This window comes from Balaenoptera musculus, chromosome 5 (genome assembly GCF_009873245.2).
Source record: "Balaenoptera musculus isolate JJ_BM4_2016_0621 chromosome 5, mBalMus1.pri.v3, whole genome shotgun sequence".
Taxonomy (NCBI): Eukaryota; Metazoa; Chordata; class Mammalia; order Artiodactyla; family Balaenopteridae; genus Balaenoptera; species Balaenoptera musculus.
In genome coordinates, this window is record NC_045789.1 from 48,396,145 (window position 1) to 48,423,602 (window position 27,458).

At 39.8% G+C, this 27,458-nt stretch overlaps 1 protein-coding gene across 1 annotated transcript; it reads left to right on the forward strand.

Annotated features, from left to right (window-relative positions):
• Positions 1–703: 703 nt before the first annotated feature.
• SDAD1 (SDA1 domain containing 1) lies at positions 704–27,447 on the forward strand. The gene is made up of 22 exons (XM_036853513.1): positions 704–937; positions 4,641–4,745; positions 5,212–5,310; positions 7,301–7,411; positions 9,327–9,398; positions 9,487–9,587; positions 10,556–10,613; positions 11,151–11,225; positions 12,393–12,494; positions 14,091–14,160; positions 15,139–15,242; positions 16,853–16,910; positions 18,023–18,081; positions 18,695–18,771; positions 20,328–20,425; positions 20,532–20,608; positions 21,181–21,310; positions 22,795–22,889; positions 22,981–23,171; positions 23,279–23,363; positions 24,562–24,723; positions 26,546–27,447. The coding sequence occupies exons 1-22, from the start codon at positions 848–850 to the stop codon at positions 26,591–26,593; spliced, it is 2,067 nt and encodes a 688-aa protein (XP_036709408.1). The 5' UTR covers positions 704–847; the 3' UTR covers positions 26,594–27,447.
• Positions 27,448–27,458: the final 11 nt, after the last annotated feature.

Sequence of the window (27,458 nt, forward strand, 5' to 3'; positions counted from 1 at the left end):
AGATAATTATAGTACCTATTTTAGAGGGCTCTTCTCAGAATTAAATACAAGTGAAGGGCTTGAAACAGAGTGAGTGATCAAGTGTCTCTTTATATTAACAACACTCTATTTCGTTAATTCATTCTCCACATTTTTATTTTTGCACACCATGAAACTGTGGAAACGCATTCTCTTCAAATTACCAGGATCTGAATTTAAAACTCTGGCTGAACAGTACCTACAAAGGTTATAACAATAGTTGGCTTTTAAATACAAATTCATTTGCATTTTAAAACAACCAACATGACTACATTTTATCCAGTTCACACCCTTTTCCCTTGGTTACATTGGGTTGAAACAATTAAAAACAACACAAGAACAGCTATTTGAAATATACAAAAAAACTAATTTACGCCCCTCATTGACCTTTTTCCCCCTCTCCAAAATAGGATAGTGCTATCAACTCCCCAGGGATATTTTTAGGGTCTAACTTTAGGCTGTGAGTTTTTTTATAAAAAAATATTAATTCTCATCTGTCTGTTTCATAAGAGTGTCAGGATGGTGAAATAAACTAAGGTGTGTGAAAAAAGTCTTTGCATTTCAGATTATTTCAGGAACGCGAGATAGTAGCAGCGGTTGATCGAGGAAAAAAGCAAAAACCTCGTAAAAACCACTATAGAGCATTTCGGCCGTGAGAGTAATTTTGACACTCTGAGGCTCCCGTAGTCAAGCTCGCTTTAAGAGCCAAGATGGCACTGCCGGTCGAGTTACCCATGTGCTGTTTCCGGTCGTAGCTGGGACTATTGGCAATTGCCAGCGGTGTGGGTTTTCTTAAAACTGCTCGTCGCGGAACCAGTCAGCAGCTAACATGTCTAACAGAAACAATAACAAGCTGCCCAGCAACCTGCCGCAGTTACAGAATCTGATCAAGCGGGACCCGCCGGCTTACGTGGAGGAGGTAGGAATGCGGCGCGGTGAGGCTAGAAGCCGGGACGCGGCTGGTTGAGACAGTGGCTGGAGGGAGGCATGGAGTGGAGCTGGGGTCCTGGCTCGCCTCGTGTTCTGCTCTTAAGTTCAGGGGTTCCGCGAGAGGAGAAAAGGGGTTAAGGGAGAGACATGCCACAGGGTTCGTTCCCCACCTTTTGAAATCTGCTGCCCGTCTGGGTTTTCTGCCTGCTCCATAGACCCTGCTGCCACAGAAACACCATTTAACAGACCTCATTTTTGCTTTAGGGGTTATCTCCCGAGCTCACTGAGGTCGAGAGACAAATGGTCCGCCCCCAACCTCTGACTTCCAGACAAGTTTCTTAAGCCTTTTCTTTCCTGAAACCCCTAAATGGAATTAGTCTGTAACAGTGGATGAAACTTTTGTTTAGATTGTTTTCCACCGACGTCTGTTTCCGGGAGCCCGCGCTCTGTGCCATGGACTGTGTTGGGAAGGAGAGGGTATTCTCAAGTATAAGGGACAGACATAGGAGCTTAGTTATCTAGTTAAAAAACAGGATTCAGTCTCATCGGAAGCTGGCATGACCTGGATGTCGGAATTTACCTCGGGAAAAGATGAAGTTGAAAATTAGATTAGGTCCGGACCGTGAGGGGCTTTGTATACTGACCTCATACAAATTGTGAACATTAAGGGTGTTTGAGCCGAGAAGTGACAAAATGAAAGTGATGATTTTTCTACATTAATTTGGCAAGTGCTTTCTTCAGACACCCATTTTTCTGACCGGCATTAAACAGGTATTTGCTTCAGTTACTTGTATGTGCAGATGGCTAACACAATTTTTTTTTTTAAACCCTTAAATTCTCATGTATTTTTAAATTAATTAATTAATTTATTTATTTGTGGCTGTGTTGGGTCTTCGTTTCTGTGCGAGGGCTTTCTCTAGTTGCGGCAAGTGGGGGCCACTCTTTATCGCGGTGCGCGGGCCTCTCACTATCACAGCCTCTTGTTGCAGAGCACAGACTCCAGACGCGCAGGCTCAGCAATTGTGGCTCACGGGCCTAGGCGCTCCGCGGCATGTGGGATCTTCCCAGACCAGGGCTCAAACCCGTGGCCCCTGCATTGGCAGGCAGACTCTCAACCACTGTGCCACCAGGGAAGCCCAATTATTCATCTTTTGATTGCCCTTCTCATTTTCCTCCTCCCCCAGATTTTCACATAGAAATATTTATGTGAATACATTTTAACAAATAGCGGTCTCAGTGGTTTAGGTCACCAGTAGAGAGAGCCTTTCCAAAGATTCAAGGGAGTGGAAACAAAGACTTAAGGAACAAATACAAGAAGTTAAGTAATATAGGTGAGGCTTTGAGATGTGTGAAGCACTATAAACCATTAGACAAAGTAATAGCTGAGAGCTACAGCTCTGTACAGCGCTGTATTTAAAAGCATTGGTTTCAAAACTAACTCCGTATCCTGGCCCAACTGTTGACCAATTGTGTAACCAGTGAGGGTTAACCACTTGAGCCTATGTGTATTTTAATATGTGAGAAGGAGATAATACCTACTTAAGAGGATTACTGTTTGATTCACTTAACAAATATTTATGCAAATTCACACATATTGTACCTACTGTGTGTTAGTATAATTCTCAGCGCTCAGGATGCAATGATAAATAAGATACAAGAGGCTTCTTCTCTTGGACTTATATTCTAGTGATGGAAAACATATAGTAGTAAGAATTCTGAAGAAAGTAAAACTGGATATGAATATGTTAGAATTGGAGGCTGTTGATTTGGCTCCCATGAACAGGGAAGGCTTGTCTGCTATGATATTGAGACAGATCAAGAGCATTCTAGATAGGGGGAATAGGAAGTGAAGAAGCTATTGATGGAAAAGTAGAGAGGCAGCCAGTGTGGCTAAAATATAGTGAGCACAGAAAAGGGTAGTGTAAGATGATGTGGGGAATGCAGGCAGACAGAGGTGGGATGATGTGGGACCTTTTAAAACACGATAAGGAATTAACATTTTACTCTTAGTGTGTTAGGGAGCCATTGAAGAGTTTTAAGCAGAGGTGTGACATGATCTGATTTATATTATTAAAAATTTATTCTGGAGGCTGTAGATAGAATGGATTGTAGAGCAGCAAGATTGGAAGCAGGGTAACTAATATGATAGCTGTCGGAATAGCCTAGGCAAGGGATGGTGATGCCACTGGAATTACCAACACAGGTGGAGAGAAGTGAACAGATTGGGACTAGCTGTACATGGAAATAGAGCTAGTAGGACTTCCTGGTGGAGTGGATATGGGGGATAAGGAAAAAAGAAGGAAGGAAGGATGGTTCAGGTTTTTTATTTCTGCATCTGGGTATTTGACAAATACTATTTAGTACCTGTTATGTACTAGGTACTGGGACTACGGTAGTGAGCAATACAGATAAAAATACTTTTCTCATTAGATTACATTCTAGTCATCTAGGGGAAGAAGTGGGATAAGAATCTTGCCAGGAGCACACTGAGTTACAGAGCCCTCTCTTCACTTGTCAGTGGTGACGTGGAGTTAAGAGAGGTAGGGTCTTAACTGAAGCATGTACGGACTGCAGGTCTCCCTCTTGATTCCCACTCTTGGAGAAAACTGGAGGCTTAGCAGTTTTGTTGGGGAAATCAGGGGTTATGTTTTTTGACTAGGCTAAGTTTAAGAGATGTCTGTTAGACATCTAAACAGGCAATTGGGTATATGAATTTGGAGCTCACTGAACCAGTTAGGGCTGGTAATATAAAGAAATACTCATTCTTGGGACTTATGTGGTGGTCCAGTGGTTAAGACTCCACGCTCCCAGTGCTGGGGGCCTGGGTTCAATCCCTGGTCAGGGAGCTAGATCCCGCAGGCCACAACGAAGCTCCCACGTGCTGCAACTAAGACCTGGAGCAGCCAAATTAAAAAAAAAAAAGAAAGAAATACTCATTCTCTTTCTGAGTGTCTCTCTCTCCCTCCCCTTCCCTTCCCCCTCCTCCTTTCTCACTATCACTCTATCTAACACATACACACATAGTTTAAAGCCATGGCCTAGGCATGAGAGTAGCTGTAGGGTGGAACTGAGGCCTTGTGAGTTCCAACATTAGATTGTTGGGTTGTTGTTAGGATTAAACATAATTAAATGAAATAATGTACATGATGAGTTTGGCACATAGCAAGTGCTGAATAAATGGAAGCTATTATTATTTCTGTGTGTCTATTGCTTTTGCCTGTTAACACATCTTATCTAGAACTCCAGGATAAAATCATAATTATTATTTAAAAGCAGAGGGGAATTTTGACTGGAGAGCTTTGTGTACTTGAATTATAATTTACATTTTCTGACTCACATATTTCTGCAGATATTAGTGCTCTATATACATGGACAATATAGTAGGGGGTCATTTAGATAGTAAATGGCAGTAGAGAGCCAGATCTGAGTTTTTGACTCGTCTCACTGTTCTTTATACCTTACTACCTAAATTTCTAATGATAAGGGAAAGGGTCTTTAGATTACCCAAGATGTGCGCAGATTTTTCAAAACTCATTTTGAAGAATGCTGATAAGGAAAACATAGTGTTTCTACATACCTTTGCCACATCTTTTTCTCAATGCCATTATCAAAGATTTCTAAGTAATTTTTAATTTTCTACTGAGAAAGTCTTATAATAGAAGGTGACCAATTTAAATTTTATTTTTGTACAGTTTCTACAGCAGTATAATCACTACAAATCCAATGTGGAGATTTTCAAATTACAACCAAATAAACCCAGCAAAGAACTGGCAGAGCTGGTGATGTTTATGGCACAGGTAAGAAGATAATTTTTGAGTAAAACAAAGACCAGTTGTTGCACACAGCTTGCAGAATATTTTTCACTTATACGCAACCTCATTCAATTCGGGAGTAGAAAGTTAATTTAAAAAAGAAAATTAATTTTCCCTTTTTGCAGATTTTATTTCCTCCTTATGTTCAGTTAAAGGATTTCACTAGAGCTTTTCACAGAGCCAACCGGAGCAAAAAAGCTTTCAAACTATTTGTTTTCTTCAAATTCATCATAAAAGCAGATTCTGAATCATGTCACATACTTTACTAAGACTAGAGGAAATATGAAAGGGGTCAGAGAGATTAGCATGTAGAAGAAAAAGAGATGGTTTGGAGCCATCTACTTCTATGAAATATAGCCTTTTATTCTCCTTTTGCAGAACATCCTTAATATGTGCATATGAATTATAGGAGAGAAAGAAAAACTTCAGAAGAGCCTTTGCTTTGTTACAGATTGGTCACTGTTATCCAGAACATTTAAGTAACTTTCCTCAAGAGCTGAAAGATCTTCTCTCCTACAACCACACTGTCTTGGATCCAGATCTCCGAATGGTAGGACCAGAAGTTGGATTGATAAATTGTGCTGTGTTCACGTGTGCGTATAATATGTGTTTAAAGGAGAACAGCCTGTCATCTAAACATCTTTCTAAAATGTAAATCAGTGTGTCACCCGTTCCTTAAAATCCTTCTGTGGCTTCTCATTTACGCAGAATAAAACTCAAACTTACTAACTTAGCCTGTAAGTCCCTACATGATTTGCTTCCTTCCTGTGTTTTTGACCTCATGTCCTTTTCTGCTGCACTCCTCTCTGATCTCTCAGTTCTGCCAGTATGCTGACGCTGCCAAGATGCTCTTTTCCCTTTTTTGATTAGGTGATTCCTTTTAGTCATTCAAATCTCAAATGCATGAAGAACCCTAATTATAACCTATAGTTTTTATAGAGCTTAGTTTAGACATTTATCTATTAATTGGCCAGTTTGAGCATGTAAACATTGTTCCCTTAGTGATCGACATTGGGTCCTGTCTGGGATCCCCTTTACCAGGCCAGTGCTCCCATTTCCCCCACCCACGGGGAATGGTGGCTGCTAATGGCCCCCAGCTGCCCTTTCTCTGGAGCACCGTCTTCAGCTAAATGGGAGCCCTAGCACCTGGGAAGTGGCCCTCCCAGCCCACAGGTGGTATCTGACTAACCCAGAGGTTCCAAAGCCCGACCCTTCCCAAAGGTCCAACTTTGTGCTGCAGTTTGTGCTCCAGGGCTTCTCTGTAATCAGACTAAAGCTAGTCTCCAGCCAAGGACACATCCTTGCCCAGCTTTTCTCTGCCCTATCCTGCTTCTTTTACTTCCCTTCCAGAAGAGAGCACACCCTGGACAAACCTCTGTAATAAATTGGGTTCTGCTTCTAGGGAACCCAACCAGAGGCATTTCCAAATTTTATATATCAGCTTTTCAAACACCTTTACAGCTGGTAGAACTTACACAAATATTATGATCTCAAAACATACTAATATCCTTTACTAAAACGTATAAAAATGCTAAGTCTGTAGATTCAACTTTGTTTCTTATTCTTGCGTTTTCCCAGGCTTTATGTAATTCTTCAATTTTTATACTTCTCTAGGATTATCTTAATTTGATATCAGGCCAAAAAAAAAAGAATACCATCTCAGACAAGCCAAGGTTGGCGTCTCTGATTAACTCTCAGCTGGGACGTGGGACCTGGCGGCACAGCCTCAGAGGCTTCAAACTTGAACCATTGCAGAAGACTTTTACTTAGGTCAAGACTTAGGTCAAGTCCTTGTGGGCCGTACAGATTTGAGACTTTGAGTGTGGAGACTTAGTGTCTTTCCAAGTAATTAGGTCTTATTTAAGTTTGGTGTGCTAACAGTACCCAACCAAATTGGTCTGCAGGCATTATTAAATAAATAAATGTGTGTGTATATTTCTTTATAGTGTTTTATGATGATTAATGGGTTTTAAAAAATAATTAGGACATTGCTAGGAAGCAAGGGATTGAGTCTGTATAATTAGCATTCCTCTTTAGAGGGTACTCGTGAAAGTTGGTGGTAAGCAAGGGTGCTACAACTACCACTGGGCCGTTCTTACTACTAACTGTATTTCAAAAGAATGCCTTGTAAGGTCACAGATTCAGATTGATTATCCCAATTTAGTGTGTTATGTTACTGTAACCCACCTTTCTTATCTCTGTGGATTAACTGATCACTAGCGTTTTTCTACGTTGACACTTCCTTGACCTCCTGTGTAAAGGAGCCCTCCTGCAGTCACTATGTATCAATTATATTACCCTGCTTTGTTTCCTTCCTATATGAGGTATACCTGTTGATATGCTTACTTGCTTGCCTGTCCCCTCTTCCGCTCCACCCCCAGTGTAAGCTCCATGAGGGCAGAGACTGACTGTTCTGTTCCCATGCCTAGAACAATGCCTAGTTAGTAGAAGACATTAAGTGCTTTTGGGATATACTTGCTCCATTTTCTCATCCTAACTTTATCATTATCTTATAGTATGTTTTTTTTTTCCTTCCTGAGACATTTTGCAAAGCTTTGGTCTTGCTGAGAAATAAGAATCTCATCAATCCATCAAGTTTGCTAGAACTCTTCTTTGAACTTCTGCGTTGCCACGATAAACTTCTGCGAAAGGTAAAGAGCAAAATCACTCCCCGCTGCGCTCCATATCTCATTCTTCCTTGCAGTGACATGAAACTTATAGCATTTGGAGTCTCTTGATGCTTCATACTATTGGATACAGCTAAGAATAATTTTGATAGGAAAAAAATTGACCATTGTGTGCATGCAATGTAGTGGTGATAGCTAACATTTATTGTTTACTTTTTGCTAGGTTACCATTTTCAGAGCATTTTACGTATTCGTTTACTCACAAAGTGCCATGAGATAAGGGTTATTGTTGTTGTTATTTTATAGATGAAAAGGCTGAGGCACAGAGAGATAGAGTGATGTTCCCAGGGTCACACAGCTTCTGACTGGTGAGGCAGGAACATAAACCCAGGGAACCTGGCTCCAGGGCCCAAGCCCTTTTCCGCTGTGCTGTACTGACCAGCTAAATCAGAGCAGGGACTGGACACTTGTGGCTGTAGCCGCTCCCACCCTCTTCCCCCCAAAACTGACTTTTTTTGTTATTAATATTTCCCTGTGACTTCGTGTTTGCTTGTATAAGTAAGACCAGAAGTTGAAGATTTATGAAAGAATTTTAAGAAAGAGAAACTAAAGTTTACATACATTAACTTTAAAAAAATTTATTTATTTATTTATTTTTTTTTTTCAAAATATTAAGAGACTGCAACCATTTGATTTTAGCAATTGTACTTCTTGGACTAACTTGTGAATAAAAGTGATCCAGGGGAGCATATTTTGGGTACCAATGATATTTGTAAAAATCCCAATATTGTCTTGCATGCAGTTAGGGGCTTGGACTTTCCTTTTTATTTTTTTAATTTATTTTTTTTTAATTTATTTATTTTTGGCTGCGTTGGGTCTTCGTTGCTGCCTGTGGGCTTTCTCTAGTTGCGGCAAACGGGGGCTACTCTTTGTTGTGGTGCTTGGGGTTCTCATTGCGGTGGCTTCTCTTGTTGCGGAGCACGGGCTCTAGGGCACGCGGGCTTCAGTAGTTGTGGCACACAGGCTCAGTAGTTGTGGCTCACAGGCTTAGTTGCTCCGTGGCATGTGTGATCTTCCCAGACCAGGGCTCGAACCCGTGTCCCCTGCATTGGCAGGCGGATTGTTAACCACTGCGCCACCAGGGAAACCCCGACTTTCCTTTTTAAAAACAAAACAAAACAGAACAAAAAAATTTATTGAGATGTAATTCACATACAGTGCATCCATTTAAATGTACAATTCAGGGGGTTTTAGTGTAGTCACAGAGTTTTGCAACCATCACCACAGTCAGTTTTAGAACACTTATAGCACCCCCAAAAGAAACCCCATTCCCATTAGCAGTTACTTTCCATCTTCCCATCTGTCCCAGCCTTAGGCAACCACCAATGTACTTTCGGTCTCTATAGATTTGCCTACTCGGGATAGTTCGTGTAAATGGAATCATATAATATGTAATTTTTTGTGACTGGCTCCTTTCACTTAGCATAATGTTTTCAAAGTTCATTCATGTTGTAGCATATGTCAGTATTCATTACTTTTTGTTGCCAAATAATATTTCATTGTCTGGTTATACCACATTTTGTTTATCCACTCGTCAGTTAATGGACATTTGGGTTGTTTTCACTTTCTGGCTGTTGTGAATAATGCAGCTATGAATATTTGTGTGAACATTGGTTGGAAATATATTTTCATTTCTTTTGGGTATATAACTAGGAGTGGAAATGTTGGGTCATAGAACTTCATATTTAACCTTTTGAGGGTAACTTTCATTTTGCTTTACCTGCTTTTTTTTTGTTTGTTTTATTTGTTTTTGGTCTCTTTTGTGATAGAATGAAAAGTGGGGAAAATTAAATCCTCCAGTGCATTTATATTTCTCTCCAAATTAAGCAAGGTTAGAAATGTTGGTTAATGTGTATATGTTTTTGTTTCTTTTCCTCAGACTTTATATACTCATATTGTGACTGATATCAAGAATATAAATGCAAAACACAAGAACAATAAAGTGAATGTAGTAAGTACCCTTTTGTTTTCCATGTTTGCAGCATTGTACTACAGTATCGTGCAGTTTATTAAGTCTTCTTTCTCCTCTTTTTCTTCAGGTATTGCAGAATTTCATGTATACCATGTTAAGAGATAGCAATGCAACTGCAGCCAAGATATCTTTGGATGTGATGATTGAACTCTACAGGAGAAACATCTGGTAATATCTATGTACCTGTCTCTTTTGAAATAGTCTTTTATTCATTTGTAATTACCACAGAACACATACACAAATATTTTTCTTGATTTTGAGCTCTTTAATATATCTCTGCCATAGATTAAGTTGGAAGTAAAAATACGGAGGCAATCCAAATGACTAATAACAATATTGACTACCATTTCTTGAACACTTGCACTATGCCTTACCTCATTCAACCTTCAGAACAGTGTAATGCAGCTTATTTGGGATTATTCCCACCTTATAGGTAATGAAATCTATAGGTTCATAAGTTTAAGTTTAGTAGCTAGTAAAAGGCAGAATTGAAATTCAAACCCGATCTGTCTGACTGAAATCTGGGCTCTTTCTACTCTGCCTCTCTGAAGATTTTCAAATCAATTTACCATATGTACTTAAATTATCATGTTTCATAAACTTTGGCTTGTTGGTACAGTGTCCCAACTCATGTCTTTTGCTTTTCTTATTCACTAATTTTTTAAAAATATAAAAGTAATATTCGTTGCAGCAGAAGATTTGGAGAAGCTAGAAAGTTTTTTTTTTAATTATTGATAGTCCCACTCCCTAGAGATAATCAGTTAATATTTTATGATATTTCCTCCTGTCTTTTCTTTAATGTGAATTTTAAAGTATGGTTGGAATTTTGCTGTATTGTAGTTTTTTATTGGTTTTTTGTTCCCCCCCAGTTATCTTGAGTAGGTTTTATGTCATTAAAAATTCTTCAAAAAATACATCTGAATGGCTGCATAATTTTCTGACACACAACTGGGCTAAAATTGAATTAAATGTTTGCCTGTAGTTGACTATTTAGCAACCCGTGACTTTTTGAAATATTACAAACTGTGAATTTTAACGTGTCAGAAATATTTACTATTTATTTTGTGCCATTGTCTATGCTGTCAAATACATTCGAATGAAAATTCACTTTAAAACACTCAACTGTCTTCCCCCAGGAATGATGCCAAAACTGTCAACGTGATCACCACAGCATGTTTCTCTAAGGTCACCAAGGTGAGCACGTGTATGGCTGCGTGAAGGCACTGTCTGTGAGTAGCCCGCTTCTTCAGCTAGAAGGTGAAGGAGATGGGTACGCGAGGAAGAGGTGGTGTGCGGACATGCTGCTTGTGCTTAGGCTGCTTCCCTGGTTTATCTGCGCTTTAGAGGAGTCACACAAAATTATGAGTTTTTAAAATGCTTGGTATTAAACGATAGCCTTAGCGTTTATTTTATGTTTTCCTCTGTAATTCTTGACTGCTCTTTTATTGGGCTCAGGCACAGCTGAAAGAAATTTAAGGACATGTTTGACTTTCTGTTAGAGGGGCTATATCACTTTTCTTGTGGGGGATGTAGAAGTTCCTGACTTTCTACTTGAAGGATATCAACTATGTAGAGCTGGGCTAAGACACATGAGCCCAAATCCCACCATTCTTTGTTGTTTTTTTTTTCTTCAGATCCTAGTTCATATGCATGTGTAAAATATAGACAAAGGTATTCATTCTTTGTTGTAAGCTGGGATGAGTAATTGACGTTGTTTGAATTGGTCTTTAGATATTAGTTGCTGCTTTGACATTCTTCCTTGGAAAAGATGAAGAGGAGAAACAGGACAGTGACTCAGAATCTGAGGTTAGTTTAACCATAGATACTTCTGAACTTCTCAGTTGAGCAGATTTTATTATTGTTTTCAGTACAGATTGTAAAAGTTGGAAAGAAACTTAGATGCTACCTTTATCCTTTATTGAGTTCTGCCATGCTGAGATTTTATTCTATTTAGAACTTGTCACTTACATTCAGAAAGACTGGTTAAGTAACTAGTAAAACTTAGATTCATTCAACCTTGTTCTTAGTGCTAAAGCTATACCCATATCTCACTATATAAACTTAGAATAAAAATTACTGCCAATATATTTTTGAGGTAGAGTGTTGACATCATGGAAGTTTAGAGTGGAGAAAGGGAGAAGGGTAGTACAGCATCTTTAAAAGGAAGAATCAGGATTTATGATGTCATGAAATTTTCTTTATTAAAAAATATTTTTTATTAATATTAAAAAGAAATTCCCTTCCCATTTTAGCATTTTGGTAACAAGAATACTGGAATATGGGATAACACCTTTTGTTACTACTTTAGTAAATAATGTATGAACAATACATTCTTACTGTATAAAATTTCAGATACTATAGATAAAAGTTTTCTTGATCCTTTCTTATTTCCACTTCCCAGTCCCTTCTTCACAGATAACCATTTCGTTTCCCATGCATTTCTGTGTGGATGTGTACACATATTGTCTTATGTGTGTGGTCTGTTTTTATAATATATATAAATAATATAGGTATTATTTTGCAACCTGCTTCCTTTGTGATGACATATATAGATGTACCAATGCATTTAGATATTCTTCTACTAGTACATATAGATCTACCTCATTCTTTTAACCTCCACATAATATTTCAGAATATGAATGTACTATAGTTTAAGCATTTCCCTATTGATAAATATTTGTTTCCAGTTTCTTTTTTCAAATAAAAACAAAGTTGCATTCTGTCTGTATATTAATACTTCAGTAAAAACTAAAAGCAAAGTAAAAACAAAAGTCAGTGTCGCAGTGAAAATCTTTGTATGTGCCTGTTCCTGCAGATGGGCAAATTTGTTTTTTATTGAATTTTTAAAGTTGTGTTTATTTTTAATAGCTGCATGCAAAGAGTATAAGTACAAAGAAGTGATTGAAAGGGTTATTCCTTGCTTCTATGCAGATTTTCCTTGTTTATAGTTTTACAAAGTAGTTTATTCTTCAGGATGAAGGACCAACAGCAAGAGACCTGCTAGTGCAGTATGCCACAGGGAAGAAAAGCTCCAAAAACAAGAAAAAGTTGGAAAAGGCTATGAAAGTCCTCAAGGTGAGACTTGTACCTGGGAAATGAGATAGGAATCATTAGAATGCAGAATATGTGGTCTTTAGAAAAGCTTTTAAGCATTTGGAATAAAGAAAATAGCGTTTTTGTGTTTTTTTAAATAAATTTATTTATTTATTTATTTATGGCTGTGTTGGGTCTTCGTTTCTGTGCGAGGGCTTTTCTCTAGTTGCGGCAAGCGGGGGCCACTCTTCATCGCGGTGCACGGGCCTCTCACTATCGTGGCCTCTCTTGTTGCGGAGCACAGGCTCCAGACGCGCAGGCTCAGTAGTTGTGGCTCACGGGCCCAGTTGCTCCGTGGCATGTGGGATCTTCCCAGACCAGGGCTCGAACCCGTGTCCCCTGCATTGGCAGGCAAATTCTCAACCACTGTGCCACGAGGGAAGCCGGAAAATAGCATTTTTGAAAGACTTAGAAACGTGTGATGACTTTTTAAGCACTAATTTTTTAGATGAATAAATGTTCTCAGCTCTAGCAAGATCTGTGGCTTGAATAAATTAATTTGATTAAATTCATTTGTTTTGATCACGATGTCTTCTCAGAAGAGTATGCAAATGAAGTACATTTTGTTTTGTAATAATTATTTGAAAGTCATTAATTTGGTCCTTGTGTGTTTTTTAATGTTCATATTTCCAAATCCCTTTAAGTCTCACAGGTGCTAATAGCTAGAACATTCCCAAGGTTTAATCTTTTTTTTTTTTTAATTTATTTATTTTTGGCTGCGTTGCGTCTTCGTTGCTGCGCACGGGCTTTCTCTAGTTGCGGCGAGCGGGGGCTACTCTTCGTTGCAGTGCGCGGGCTTCTCATTGTGGTGGCTTCTCTTGCTGCGGAGCACGGGCTCTGGGCACACAGGCTTTAGTAGTTGTGGTGTGTGGGCTCAGTAGTTGTGTCTCATGGGCTTAGTTACTCTGAGGCACGTGGGATCTTCCCAGACCAGGGATCGAACCCGTGTCCCCTGCATTGGCAGGCGGATTCTTAACCACTGCGCCACCAGGGAAGTCCCCAAGGTTTAATCTTAAAAGACAAAAACCACCTTTAGTTCTTCTAGTTGAAAGAAAGGTTTTTGGAACAAAGATTTTTTTTTTTTCTTTTTAATTAGTGTGATGGGGACTTCCCTGGTGGTCCAGTGGTAAAGAATCCGCCTTCCAATGCAGGAGACGCGGGTTCAGTTGCTGGTTGGGGAACTAAGATCCCACATGCCACGAGGCCACTAAGTCTGCATGCCACAACTATTGAGCTCGAGTGCCTCAATGAGAGAGCCCGCATGCTGCAAACTACAGAGCCCACGTGCTCTGGAGCCCATGCGCCACAACTAGAGAGAGAAAACGCACGTGCCACAAATAGAGAGAAACCCGAGAAGACTGCATGCCGTCACGAAAAGATCCTGCATGCCTCAACAAAAGATCCAGTGTGCTGCAACTAAGACCCGACGCAGCCAAAAAAAAATAAGGAAAATAAATAAAATAAATATAAATAGTGTGATGGACTTGATAACAGCCTTTAGCACATTAGCACATTTAATCCCAAGGGCCTCTTCACTGTAATTCAGAATGTAAATGTTTTCCTCTCCCTTTCTTTCAGAAACAAAAGAAGAGGAGAAAACCAGAGGTGTTTAACTTTTCAGCTATTCACTTGATTCATGATCCCCAAGGTACTATAATTATGACCTCCCAAGTTCCTTGTTGGCTTTATCTGCCTATTTAGCTTCCCACCTTCAGGGTTACCAGGGACTATAAAATCCTTGGCACTTAATAGACAATCAGTAAATGCTTAGTTGTTACCTATTGGTTGTAGCCTAGAGAATTCTGTTCCAAAGCAGTGATGCCCAATCCACAGCAAAATAAGGAAAATATGGAGGAACAGCTCTCTTTGCAATTCATGTCTTTAATAACATGGTACTTGTACTATAAGACATTGTACTTGACCAAATGAAAAATTGACAATCTTTTATTAGTCCCTTTTTTTTAAACTGGTATGTGGAAACCAAAAGTTTGGGAAACCCTGTTCTAGAACACTAGTTCTCAAACTAGAGTGCACATTGGAATCACTTGGGGAATTTATAAAACTATACTGGTACTTGGGTCCTGTTATTCCCAGAGACCGATTAGTTGATACGGGGTATGGCTGGGCAGTGGGGCTTTTAAATGCTCTCTGTATTTTAGTTTTAGTTTGCTGACCCTTCCTCTAGGTCAGTGTTTCTCGGACTTTAAGGCACATACTGATCACCTTGGGATCCTATTAAAGTACAGATTCTGTCTGATTCAGTAGGTCTGGGGGTGGGGCCTGCAGTTCAGTACTTCTGACAAGCTATTAGGTGGACAGCTGCTGCTGGTCTGCAGACCACACTTTGAGAAGCAGGGCCCCAGAGAACTATAAGTGGAGCATCTGTCAACAGTAACTCAAGATGTTGATGCTAAAAATCTTGGAAATCCTTAAGACTTAACTTTGGGCACCACTGAAGGTATATTTGCCTGTGTGTGAGTCTTTTCACCATCCTGGTTCTGCAGAGTGATTTCAGGCACAGCCATACCAGAGTCAGTGATCAAACTACTGCTTTTCTCTACACCTGGTAGATGATGTTGTATAGACCATGGGCCCACAGTATACTTCTCTGATATTCTCCTTTCAGATTTTGCAGAGAAACTACTGAAGCAGCTTGAGAGCTCTAAGGAGAGGTTTGAGGTGAAGATGATGCTCATGAACCTCATCTCCAGATTGGTGGGAATTCACGAGGTTTGAATTACATTATGTTTCTCTTGATGAGTGTTAGAAGTAGAATTTTTCTTGGTAAAAGGACACTAAGGTAGAGCAGTGGCTTAATTTTATCGTCCCAAACCATTTAAACCCATACAGTTTACAAAGGGATAAAGTCTTTCACTCTGAAAATAGCTGTTTTTGTCGCTTTGTTTTCTTATCAGTAAGTATGGATGTTGAATTGTACATGTATTCAGTTTATGGACAGATTATTTTATCTATGTTTCACTTATACATTTTCCTGAGCCACCATAGCCCACATATTTTTATCAACTGTTATTACATTTCACAGTTTACCCCTTCATAGCTTTCCTGACTTCCAGCCCACTCTAGCAGGAGGATCATGTTTGCAAAGCTGAATTCTCTGGCCATTCACTTTATATTAAATTAGATTGCAAGAGCTCCTTGGTGGTATAATGTATATATATTGTGTATACATATGGAAACCTCACACATACTCAGACTAACTGCCATTGTTGAAAAGGAGGGATTCCCAGAAATTCAGCCCATGAAGAAATGACCATTGAGGTTGTTCCCTATAGTTTTGCTCTTATAACTAGTGCTGTTCTGATCGTCACTGAATGTGTTGCTTTCTTCAAAAAAAAAAAAAAACACAAGAAGTAAAACAGCCTCCTTTATTGAAAATCAAACATTATAGACATATATCAAGTTAAAAATGAATAAATGCACTTATTCCATTTCTCTAAGAAAACCTTAACATTTTAGTGAATAAATTGCTTTTTCTACATGGGCTGCAGTTCTAAAGCAGGATTACCAGGTCAATTCTTGTTACATTTGTGCAGTAATTTCAAGTTACATCTGAATTTGAGCTCAGTGGAAAAGCAAAAGTGATTCTTAATTCGAGCATGGTTTGACGGAAATGATACTGGAGTTTCACAACTGGTTACAATTGAACACCCATCTCTGTACTGAACCCAAGTCTTCCCTTTTACTTCTCTGGTCCTGGTTTTGCTCTGCGGCTAAAATAGAAAAAAATTTATTCTCACATGATGAACTTTGAAAAAGACTAGGCCATCTCCAAAGTTTCTCTTCTTGAAGTTAAAGATTACAATTGCTTTAATAACTGGATCCTTGCCTCCTTTATCTAGATAGACTCCAGAGTGTTAGTGTTTTCTGTCTAAAATATGGAGCTCAGAGTAATTCCTCCAGTGTGGTTGGACTGGTATCCCGTAACAAAACTAGACTGTGGGTTTCTTGGTGATCAGATTACACGAGGCGCTATTCAGATTTGAGTTACTATTATCTTTGAAGACTAGGAAATTGGTTCTGCATCCACACCAATTTAAAAGTAGAAGAAAGTTGCTTTTTGACTGCCTTTTCACCCCCTGGTTTATTCTGTGTACACTTTCTTCTTCCTTGACATAACAGGATAGCAACAAGGCCTTCCTTTCTTTGGTTAATACAGCACATTGAATCATCCTGGAGCATGAATGCTTGTTGAGAAAAAAAGACAGTAAAAAAATGATTCCCAGTTAGTTGAACTTGATGATATAATTGCATCATGGAGAAATGAAACTCCACAGCTCAGCTAGATATATATTAAAGTCAGTGCATTCTTCTTTCCACAGCTTTTTCTCTTCAACTTCTACCCCTTTGTGCAGAGGTTTCTGCAGCCCCACCAAAGAGGTAAGGCTTCCACTTGCCGTGTTCCTTTGGTGGCCTTGGGGTTAACCATCCAGAGTCTTTTGTTCTGGAATTAATACTAAAGACAAGAGTTAGGAGTGAAGTGTGTTCTGCTTCAGAGACAAGGAGAGAAACCTGTATGTTTTCTTTCCAGATTCTGCCATGAGGTAATTGTTCTGCTCATCAACTTTAAGAAATAATTATTTGAGGGGGGAAAAAACACCGAAACAAAATGTTGGTTTCTCAAAGCAAGTCTTTTTGTAATACTATAAATACTCATGGGAAAAATTCTAAAAAAGAATTTTGACTATTTATTGTAACTTCATTATAGATACCAGGGTTTAACTTACCGCTTTCATTGCCCTCATTTATATTCTTAATTAAAAGCAACATGAAAGCAGGAAGGAAGAGATGGTTGTTTTTGCCTTTGAACTTGAACCAAGGTAGGAAAGAAATGAACATTTATTGAACATTCAACATGAGCCAAGCACTGTGTTAAGTGCTTTACATACAGTCATCTCATTTAATCCTCACTTCAATCCTGAGAGGTGTAGAAAGAAAAAAAAAAGACCAAGATCACTCAGCAAATAATGGCTGATTAGGCTTCACCTCACTTCTTTGTTTTTTGCCAGAGGCCTTGTTCTTTATCCATACTGCCCCTTTAAAGGGAGAGTGTGTGTATATGTGTTTGTATTTATTCATTTATTGAGTGATTTCTAGTCTGAGCACTGCATTAGACACCAGTGAACACAAAGTAACATCCTCACCGTCATAGAGCTTACATTCTAGAGGGAGATCTACAGAGTGCTGTGTGTAATATGTCCAGGTGACGGTAAGTATTTTGAGGAAAAAGGAAGCAGGTGAGGACAGTAGGGAGTGCTGGGGTGGGTTCTGTCTAGATTATGTGGTCAGGAAATCATTTTGATAAGGCAGCAGTTAAGTAGGACCAGAAGGAAGCGAGGCAGTGAGCTATGCAGATGTCGGGGGTTGGGTGTTGGGGCAGAGTTAAGCAGCGTAGCATTACGGCCAGCGTAATGTGTTTGGCCGTGTTTGCTGTGGTCCTGAGGGCAGGGCAATAAACTGACCGTGGCCTTTCCGATCTCTGACATTTTTAGAAGTAACGAAGATCCTTCTGTTTGCTGCACAGGCATCTCATCACTTAGTACCCCCAGAGGTGAGAACTCTTAAACTTTACTTCTGTCAGGATCTAGTGCATACGTAGCCCTGCCACTAAGTATGTCATGGTGGCTTTTCCCACAGGGATTACTGTCCTCCCTGCCTTTTTTAAACTGAGTAGAAGAGACACTAGCTCTTAAGGAGATATCCATAGAAGTTTACTCATAGAAGTAAAAACATTTTAATGTAGAAAGTAAAGTTTATTTTGGACAAGTTGTTGAGAATTCTGGTTTTGTTTAATTGCCAAATTTTATGCTGGGGAGGGCAAGAATATCAGTGAATTTATAGTGATTATTATTCAAAACTGATCATTTCTTTCTTTGATTAAAATAGTGTTGGATGATCCTGGGTCAAAGCAATTTTTAATCCATGTTGAAAACTAATATTAAAGGCGAGCCAAATTTAATCTGAGGATAGCTAGGAAGAAGGCTGAAACCCAAAGTGGAATATTTTTCTCTCAGTCTTCCTCAGTCTTGATCCTTCCAACTCCCAAACCGAAGGTGGAGGGCTGTTTTTCCACTGTAATAGTTTATGGTCCCTTCATCGTCAAGCGTTTGAGTAGGTGTAGACGTTTTACCAGCACTCATATCCTTTCTCTCCCTCCCGTTCAGATCACGCAGTCATTGCTCATGACTGTGGCCAACAATTTTGTTACCGACAAGAACTCTGGAGAGGTCATGACCGTAGGGTATGTAGAACGTGGCTGTAGGCAGTGGGTATGGTTGTAACGCACTGGGTTTGCTTTCCATTACCAAGATGTAAAATTTCAGCTATAATGTGCTCTCTGCAAAAACAGTTTAAAGTACACTTCAGTCTTCTCAGCAGGCTTGGTATTTTTAATTTATTGGTCAGAATTTTGAGCCAGAGAAAAGATATTTGCCCTTCTAATCAACATTTTGGGTTTGTTTTTTTTTTAATTTATTTATTTATGGCTGTGTTGGGTCTTCGTTTCTGTGCGAGGGCTTTTCTCCAGGTGTGGCAAGTGGGGGCCACTCTTCATCGCGGTGCGCGGGCCTCTCACCATCGCGGCCTCTCTTGTTGCGGAGCACAGGCTCCAGACGCGCAGGCTCAGTAATTGTGGCTCACGGGCCTAGTTGCTCCGTGGCATGTGGGATCTTCCCAGACCACGGCTCGAACCCGTGTCCCCTGCATTGGCAGGCAGACTCTCAACCACTGCACCACCAGGGAAGCCCAACATTTTGGTTTTTAATTAGCTTTCCCTCTTTCAAATGAATGCTTGTGTGGCAATCTAAATGTTTTTCTTCTGTCTTCTACCCTGAATTCCTATCTTCCCTAGAACAAATGATTCGTTATGGAATCATTTTTTAATCCCAAGGCGGTTCAGTGGCCCTTTTGATTAATTCAAAAGCACTTAATGAGTGTGAGCAATAATTTAAGGACGACTGATCGGTCCTGATGACTAAGCAGTACGCTGAACGCTGCTTTTCATCTCCCTTGGAAAATACTGCTGGGATAACAGCCCGAAAGACCTTTAACTTTTCCTTATTTGACCTAGTACTATCTCCCCTAGAGTTGGGGAATAAATGCTGCTGTCATATACAGGCACACTTCCTTTTATTGCCCTTTACTATATTGCTCTTCACAGATACTGCGTTTTTTTTACACATTGAAGGTTTGTGACAACTTTGTGTGGAGCAAGTCTGTCGGTCACATTTTTGCAGCAGCATTGGCTCACTTCACGCCTCTGTGTAACATTTTGGTAATTCTCACAATATTTCAAACTCTCCACCAGCAAAAAGATTATGCCTCCCTGAAGGCTCAGATGAAGGTTACATTTTTAGCAATAAAGTATTTTTTAATTAAGGTATGTACTTTTTAAGACATAATGCTATTGTACGCTTAATAGACTACAGTATAGTTAAGCATAACTTTTGTATGTACTAGGAAACCAAAAAATATGTGTGACTCACTTTATTGCAGTGGTCTGGAACCAAACCTGCAATATCTCTGAGGTATGGCTGTATTTTACAGAGATTACACTGTTTCTTATTCTTCTAGTAGAGGAAATGGCAGTAAACTGTCTGGAATCAAAGCCCTCTGAGGCTCCCCACCCTCACACTCTACCATGCTGCAGTTTTAGAGACCTAAGACCTATAAAACCCAACTTACATTCCTTTTGATTTAGTCTTTTTAGAAAATATTCGTAGGTTGAACCACATGAAACTGCTGGGGGTTTTTTTTGTTTGTTTTTATTTTTTTAATTTATTTTTTTCCTTTTTTTAGAATCAATGCTATAAAAGAGATAACAGCTCGATGTCCTCTAGCCATGACTGAAGAACTTCTCCAAGACCTGGCTCAGTATAAAACACACAGAGATAAGAGTAAGTGGTGTGTTATTCTCGGTAGATCAAAGAGTACAGAGTAACTCATTTTTACCTCAGTAGACTCTTTGCTCTGCAGTTTCTAATTAAAGGTATTATTTTCCAGATGTGATGATGTCTGCTAGAACTTTGATTCAGCTCTTCCGAACACTGAACCCTCAGATGTTACAAAAGAAATTCCGGGTAGGTGAGGCATACATATGTTGATCAAGGATTTGGTCCCAGAAAGTGAGGGTAATTTCCTACAATTTGAGTTTGAGTATTTCTGATGCTTCCATTAGGAGTATTGGTGATACATGTAGTTTTATTCTTTAAGCTCAGAATAAAATTGATTGAATACTGTGGCTTAACTGTTTTATAGTTGGTATATGCTCTTTGATGATGGATGACTCTTATAGACCTGTTAGACTGCTGGAAGTCAGTAACTGATGCCAGTATTGAACAGGCTGTTCCCTAACCAGATACTACCTCTTTCAAGTTGGGACAAAGAAAGATGCATGTATGTAACAGAAGGAGAGCTCTCAAGACTTAATTGAAGTTTCCTGAGGTGGATCAGAAGAAAGCAAGAAAACAGTGGGGAAAGTTCTGGCTGGGGGATTTACTTTGACCCAAGACATTGGTGGACTGTTCTTGTCATTCGATTGCTTCCATTTTTTTGTGATTCTCCCTCTCAATTCATAATCCTAGAGAATCCTTTTCATGAATAATGTTTTGCAGTTTAAGCACCTCATTAAAAACTGGTTCCTTTCCTTTAGGGTAAGCCTACAGAGGCCTCCACAGAAGCAAGAGTGCAAGAATATGGAGAACTAGATGCTAAAGATTACATTCCAGGAGCAGAAGTTCTGGAAGTTGAAAAAGAAGAAAAAAATGCTGAAGATGATGAAGGTTCATTTCTGTTTCACCATTATTCAGGACAAAATCACTCCTACTATATCTGTATTGATCTTGAAATCTTTATACTGTTTGGACATTCATTTAGCAGAAGTTTCCTGAGTAATGACTGTGCCGCGCCCTGTTATGGGCACTGAAGGTCAAATGGGCATGGTCCTGCTCTGAGAGAATTTACTTTCTGGTGTAGGAAATGCCTTTTCATGTCCTTCAGACTGGCTGCCCCTTATCAAGGGCATGCTGTTTGACACTTGGGAAAGATAATGGGTTTCTTTTGTTGCCTAGATAAAATAATGAAGATTAGTCTATAGCAATCCTCCTGTTGAAGGAGAATGCTTGTTGAACTGGTCGAAGAGTGCTTGAGGAACTCCATTCTCATTTCCAGGGTTAGCATTTACTGCATTGGTTGCTAGGGTCCTGTCTTCTTCCTGTTCATTCCTTCATTATTTCAACAAAACTTTCGTAAGCATTAGCTATGAGCCAGCCACTGTCAAAGCAAAGATGAATGATATGGTTCTTGTCCTTGAGGGTCTTTCATAAACAGCTAATAAATCATTAACAGGATTTATGATTGGAGTCGGGTATGAGGGCTGGAGAGACGTCAGGTCACCTCAGAGGTTCAACAAAGGCTTCAAGGAAATGGTGACCCATGAGCCGTATTTTGAATGATTAGTGAGCAGTGGTAGTATAGTGGAGACTTTCCAGGCAAACTGTGAGCAAAGTACTGAAGGGTTTAGGAAACTATGAGAATGTAGGATACAAGGTGATGCACAGAAAGCGTTGAGACTAGAGTTAGAGGTGGGGCCTCACATGAGTGGCTGTGTAGGCCATGCCTAAGAGCTGGGGCACTGTCTTACAGAACGTGGGCATCCGCTGAGAGACTGCAGGTATCCTTCATTTTGAAAGCTTACTGTGGTGGCTCCGTTAGGAACTCTGATACCTCTTTACTGAGGGGTCTACAAGGTTCTTACACAACCAAAATTTTCTACCTTGGTTCTCTGAATGACTTGTTTCTAACTAATTTCTCAAACGTGTAAATGTGCTTAGACAAGTTAAATAACTTGTATGTGGCCACTGTAAATGTACAAGTACAGTTCTGATGGACATGGCTAGTTTGGTGGAAAGAATGTGGGCTCCAGAGTCATACATGATTTTCCTAATTTCAGTGTAGGCTGCATTTCTAGCAGCGTGGCCTGGGTCAGGTTACTTAACTCCGGAGTCTGTTCCTCTTTTGTTGAGTCACGAGGGTTAGAGAAAGATTGTAAAGTTTTGGCTCATGGTGGATAATTGATCAGTGCTTATTCTCCATTCCTTCCTTGACTTAATTAAATTGATGTGGTTTATTTAACAATAATATTGCTCAATTCTTGGTGAGCATCTATTTGAGATTCATTACCTAAGTTTTCTTTTGCTTGATTTATCTCTGTACCATGAACACTCAACATAAAGCGGGTGCTAATGGTGTGCTCTTTTTCACACAGATGAGTGGGAAAACACCAGTCTCAGTGACGAGGCAGTTTCCGATGGCGAATGGGTTGACGTGCACCATTCTTCTGATGAAGAACAGAAAGAAATCGTAAGTCCTAAAGTGTCCTTTTCTCAGTGTTGAGGGGCTACGCCCTCACTGGAGCTAATAGCCGTTTAAGCCTGTGTTGTGTCCTTTCAAGTCTGAGAAGCTGAACAGCATGCCCTTGGAGGAGCGGAAAGCCAAAGCCGTGGCCGTCAGCACTAGCCGAGTGTTAAGTCAGGAAGACTTCCAGAAAATCCGAATGGCCCAAATGAGGAAAGAACTCGACGCTGCCCCTGGGAAAGCCCAAAAGAGGAAATACATCGAAATAGACAGTGATGAGGAGCCCAGGTAAGACAGTGTGTACACCAGGTCTTCAGTCAGCTCACATGATTATGAAAGTATTAGGAAAAGGAATTCCATCCTTGTTACATATTACAATTTTTCCTTCACCCCAGGGGTGAGTTACTTTCTCTTCGGGACATTGAACGCCTTCATAAAAAGCCAAAGTCTGACAAGGAGACAAGACTAGCAACTGCAATGGTGAGTGGGGCATGTCATTGCCTAGTTGTTTAAACAACAGAAAGTTGTTTAAACAGAAATATGACTCAGAACTTGTATAGGCACAGAACTGCAGGTTTTTTTTGGCTGCATTGGGTCTTCGTTTCTGTGCGCGGGCTTTCTCTAGTTGCGGCGAGCGGGGGCTACTCTGCGTTGTGATGTGCAGGCTTCCCATTGTGGTGGCTTCTCTTGTTGCAGAGCATGGGCTCTAGGTGCATGGGCTTTAGCAGTTGCGGCGCGTGGGCTCAGTAGTTGCGGCTCACGGGCTCTAGAAAGCAGGCTCAGAAGTTGTGGCGCAGCAGCTTAGTTGCTCCGCGGCATGTGGGATCTTCCCAGACCAGGGATTGACCCCGTGTCCCCTGCATTGGCAGGCGGATTCTTAACCACTGCACCACCAGGGAAGTCCCTGCAGTATTTTATTTTAATGTTTTAAATAAAAGTATAATTAACATAGAATAAAAGGCACAGATAATATGTGTTCAGTTAGATGAGTTCTAACAACTTGATAACCACGTATGTAACCACCGTCTAAGACAAGCTGTAGAGCACAGAAGGGCACCGTTATATGTTCACGGTCTCAGGGAGGCTCAGTACATTTACCAGAGCTACGAGAAAAGCAGGGGAATGTTTACAGTCATTAAAGAAAAGCCAGAGACAGTTAGAGCTGCCTCAGGCAAGTCCTATGGCTGTTTGTGACTGCAGCCTGCCTACCTTTCCAGTTTCATTTTCTCTACCTTGACTTGTTTCAGACGCCATTCCAAATGGGCTCCGCATTACCCCCTATTCCATTTGTACTGACACTTGTTTAGATAAGTTTGAAAACCCATGTTTTTTTCTCCACCGCACCTTTGCATATACTATTCCTACCTGAAATGCTCTACCCTTCCCTCCTTTCCTCACCAGGAAGGCCTTCATCCTGCGAGAAACAGCTCATAGTGTCTCCCTTTCTCAGAGGTTCCTCTGGCCTCTAAGAAACCTTTTCTTCCACTGAGCTCCCCTGCCCCATTACAATACATCATGGTCATCTCTTCCCCTGGCCTGAACTGAGTCTCTAGGGAGCAGTGACTGCGTGTTCCCTCCACCTTAGTGTCCTTGGCATCCAGTGGAGCTGGCACAGAGGAGACGTGTATGTTGGTGAGATAATTCCTGCAGTGGTATCTTTGTGTGTGTGTGCTGATAGGCTGGAAAAACAGATCGAAAAGAATTCGTGAGGAGGAAAACCAAAATGAATCCATTTTCCAGTTCCACGAATAAGGAGAAGAAAAAACAGAAGAACTTCATGATGATGCGATATAGTCATAACGTCCGGTCAAAAAATAAGCGTTCCTTCCGAGAAAAGCAGGTGAGTTCAACTTGAAGCTTGACTGGGTAGAGTGGTATTGTTGTTCTAAGACTTCTCTACATTTGAGTGGAGTTGTGCCTTCTAAAACCTTGTATTATGTGTGTCTTAGGATTAATGGGGTGCATTATTGGAGAGCATGGAGAGGTGGAAAGCGGTCAGGGCTTGTAAATCCTAGACCTGACTTTGTTGAGATTCAGCTGTGTGACCAAAGGGATGCCATTTTCTTCCTCTGTAAATAAAGGAGTTTAAACTAGATGAGCTCTGAGGTCCATTCCTATGCTAAAATTCTCTTGACATTGCATCTGTGAAATACATCAAAATTAACTGAATAATAATTTTTGAGTGTTTGTTATATGGTACTTTTTTCCAAAAAGCAATAATTATGTGTGGTAATATCTCAGTAACAGTTTCAGGAAAGCAGTACAAACTAAACAGTTCTGTTGCTGGCATGATCCTTTCTCTGTGTACCCTTTTGCAAAGCCATTATGTTTACAGACCTTTGGAATTGCATTTTATCCATTTTCAGTCTTTGATGGGTAGTCCTGTGCTGCCCTGTTGGCTTGCTTATTTCATAATTCATTGTAGTAAAACAAATTTATGTTTTTATATCCTCCTCTACTGCCAGTGAACCAGAGTGTATATCTAAATGTACTAGGAAGAATCTCTAGGAAGTCAGGTCACGGGTAAAATAGTGCCACATTCTGAGCCAGCGTTCCTAAATTGCAAGCCGGGATGAGCCTGCCAGGCCTCAGTGTGCCAGCCAGCCCTCCAGGGCAGGGCTCCATCGGTGTGGGAACCAAGTCAATATGACTAACTCTGTTTATTTGATCTTTCTAGTTCTAAACTCTTCAACAATGTTATGTAAGTGATAAAGTGGCAGTAGTTTTGATTAGAATTTGTTGAAAGTTTAGGTGAAAGGAAAGGTGCCGTTAAATAGTCTGAATTTTGCCAATTCAATTTAAATGCATGGTTGAATTGATTAAATTCATTAGTTTATCCTTCCCCTGCCCTTTATAAGATTTTTGGGTCGAGGAAATAACGATCATCCAGTTGGCAGGCCTTGCTTCGTTTTGAGGTTTTTGTGACCTTGCTACATTTTATCTAGGGGTGTTCCCCCAGCCCCTACTTCCTCTATTTTTTAGCATGCTTTTTTTTGGCATGATAGAGAAGGCTTGCTTTGTTCCTGTCAGTACCTCTTTCAGTATAAAATACTTCTCTCAAAGATTAAAGTAATTTTGTAAGAGGAAGTTAGTTCACTGGATATGTGCTAGTTCATGTGAACAATATGAACAGATACTGTGATTAAACTGACTTTACAAATGAGAAAATAAGACATAGCTGAATCTGAGAAATACCTTCTTAGCCATGCAAATTAGGTTAAAATGAACTGGTTGATTTTTTTTTTTTCTACCATAAGCGTCCCACTTATTCTGCATATCTACAAAGACACACCAAGACCCAGATCTGAGCTAAAAGCAAAGAGTCAATAACTTAAAGTCACAAAATTCAAAAAGCTTGATTAGAGCCAGGCAACTTCCACCCCAAAAACTGCTTTAAAGTTTCTAGGACTGAAAGAGTGGTGGGTGCTTGCGAATTAATGGAATAATATCCATCACACACTTAAGATGTATACATTGACCTTGGCTATCTTCTTTTTATAATTTGGGCTTATTCTTAATAATCTTTTATTTAATATTCTGTTGTTTTCTTTTGGGAACTGTAAGACTTTATGTTTAAGGATGTTCATAGGTTCACTGTGAACATTGGTCCTGTGGTCTTTTTCTATAGATCATATTTACATTTTTTTTTTTTTATCTTCCAGCTGGCGTTACGAGATGCTCTCTTGAAAAAGAGAAAAAGAGTGAAGTAACTTCCAAGCAAGTTTTCCATTCCAGGGAGAATGCTAAATTCGTGTCATTACTCTGAAAACTAGTACATTAAGAATGTTTACATTAAAAAGTCCAAAAGCACTATATTGTGAAAACCACAGTAAACTTGGTAGCTTCTGGTGTTCTTATTTTAGAGATGGGTAGGGGTGGGAATGTTTGAAATGTAAACAGTAGTGATGTTATAAAATCATTTTCATTTAGTGTTCATGCAAAAAAATAATAATTATATATATAGAGAGAGAGAGAGAGAGAGCGCCTATTAATTGTCACTGAAGATATAAAATTGAATGAGCCACAACTCCTCACTCTAAATTTATAGCCTATTTGTAGGATGGGGCAAGGGGCAAGTATGTATCTGTGTATTTACAGTGTTGTATAAATAGTTCTCTAGTAGAGATAGGTTCATGCTTCTATGGGGTCACAGAGGCCTTATGGACTAACTCTGCAGGGGATGGGAGTTATATATTCTCTTAAAACAGGACAATGTTACAAGAGTAAGAGGATCTTACTTGTAAATAGGCTTACCTGCTGAAAACAGGTCCCTGCTGTACAGATTTTGGGTAGACAGTATAGCTTTTTTAGTCCATCCATCCAAAAGATGTAATTTTTTTTTTTTAATGCCAGATACAGGCTTTTTGGTTAAAACCTCACTTTTTACATTGCCTTAAGTATAAATAGTAATCTTGGAGTGGCTTGAGTTCATCATTTGGGCTGCTCATTCTTCCATAGAGGAAAAAGAAATTAGATTGGTTTCCTCAGCCTTCCTTCACCCTGTAATATTTTCATCCCACTGTTTGCCTTGTCTCACTCAATAAAAGGTTTCTAATGTCAAATAGGTACTCTGTG

Coding starts and splice junctions, on each gene's coding strand:
- SDAD1 (XM_036853513.1), top strand. CDS start 848: ATGTCTAACAGAAACAATAACAAGCTGCCCAGCAACCTGCCGCAGTTA. Junction 23,364..24,561: donor CAAGACTAGCAACTGCAATG/GTGAGTGGGGCA, acceptor GTGTGCTGATAG/GCTGGAAAAACAGATCGAAA. Junction 24,724..26,545: donor GTTCCTTCCGAGAAAAGCAG/GTGAGTTCAACT, acceptor TTTATCTTCCAG/CTGGCGTTACGAGATGCTCT.